General features: G+C 32.3%; 1 protein-coding gene across 1 annotated transcript in view; it reads right to left on the bottom strand.

The window, feature by feature from the left end:
- The window catches only part of IQUB (IQ motif and ubiquitin domain containing), an 81,803-nt gene that overhangs the window by 25,535 nt on the left and 55,163 nt on the right, over positions 1-1,105 (bottom strand). Inside the window, exon 8 of the mRNA XM_007946761.1 lies at positions 561-731. Within this exon, the coding sequence (XP_007944952.1) occupies positions 561-731 (171 nt within the window). The remainder of the gene's footprint in view (positions 1-560; positions 732-1,105) is intronic.

The raw sequence follows: 1,105 nt of genomic DNA, 5'->3' as shown, positions 1-1,105 counted from the left end.
GTTACTGAACTGAGCTAGGACTATATAATTGTATTCATTACAATATAAGGAGATATGTATATATGTATATATATATAAGAATATATTTGTATTTACAATACGCTTATGCTATGTTTATATTTATTATATATCATAAAATATAGTTTGAGGACTTTTATATAAATATTAATGCATAAACCATATCCCTCCCAAATAATACCAAAAAACAATTCAGTCAATGACAAAATTAAAATTTGTGTATCTAAACATTAATAAAGGAGCTCTGGTAGCCTAGTGCCTAAAGCACTTGATTGCTAACCAGAAGGCTGGCAGCTCAAACCCACCAGCCACTCCTCGGAAGGAAGGTTGGGCAATCTACTTCCGTAGCGATACTGCCTCAGAAACCCAAGGAGGGGTTGCTATGAGTCGAGTCCAACTCAATGGCACATAAGAACAACAACAACAAACATTCATAATCTTTATAATAACTTAATGCAAGATACATTGCTTATATTCTTATTCAATTAATTTTTTTTTATTGTTAGTGAGCTCTACTCCAAAACTAAGACAGCATTACATACCTTCACAGTGTGCTTAAGTGTTAAGAGTACATCCAGCCTCTCATCTTGAGAAAGGTTTTTCAGAATAATGCATTTATAGATGTTTTGCAGCTCTCTGGCTCTGATGGTGAACTGAGTATCCATCTCAATTATTTTGCCAAAATTTGTCCTCCATGTCTTTGGAGCTGAGCACTTTAAAACAGTATCAGGTTTATAGTTACAAATATTTTTTGCTTATTCAATACAAATAATTTTGTTTATTCCAGTAAAAGCTTACCAAAATATCATGTTAATGAGTGGAAATATGTGCCTTTATGAATAAAAGTATCACAAACATTTAAAAAACTAGATAATATGTACACATGCAAAAGTAAAACCTTTAAGGGAAAAAAACATAATTCAATCTGCAGAAGCATAAAGACCAATTCAGGATCTTCTACTAATTTGTATTAACTGGTACACTGAATGACCTGATGGGTATGTAGACCAATTGTTTACCTCCATGGAAGAAAGTGTGCTATTTATAATGTTCTTAAAATTGTCTGCCTGGTTCAGTTATACTCAGA

Source organism: Orycteropus afer, unplaced genomic scaffold, assembly GCF_000298275.1.
Source record: "Orycteropus afer afer isolate SDZICR_OR568_19922 unplaced genomic scaffold, OryAfe1.0 scaffold00170, whole genome shotgun sequence".
NCBI lineage: Eukaryota > Metazoa > Chordata > Mammalia > Tubulidentata > Orycteropodidae > Orycteropus > Orycteropus afer.
The sequence above is the reverse complement of the archived record's forward strand: the minus strand, read 5'-3'. Positions and strand labels throughout refer to the sequence as shown.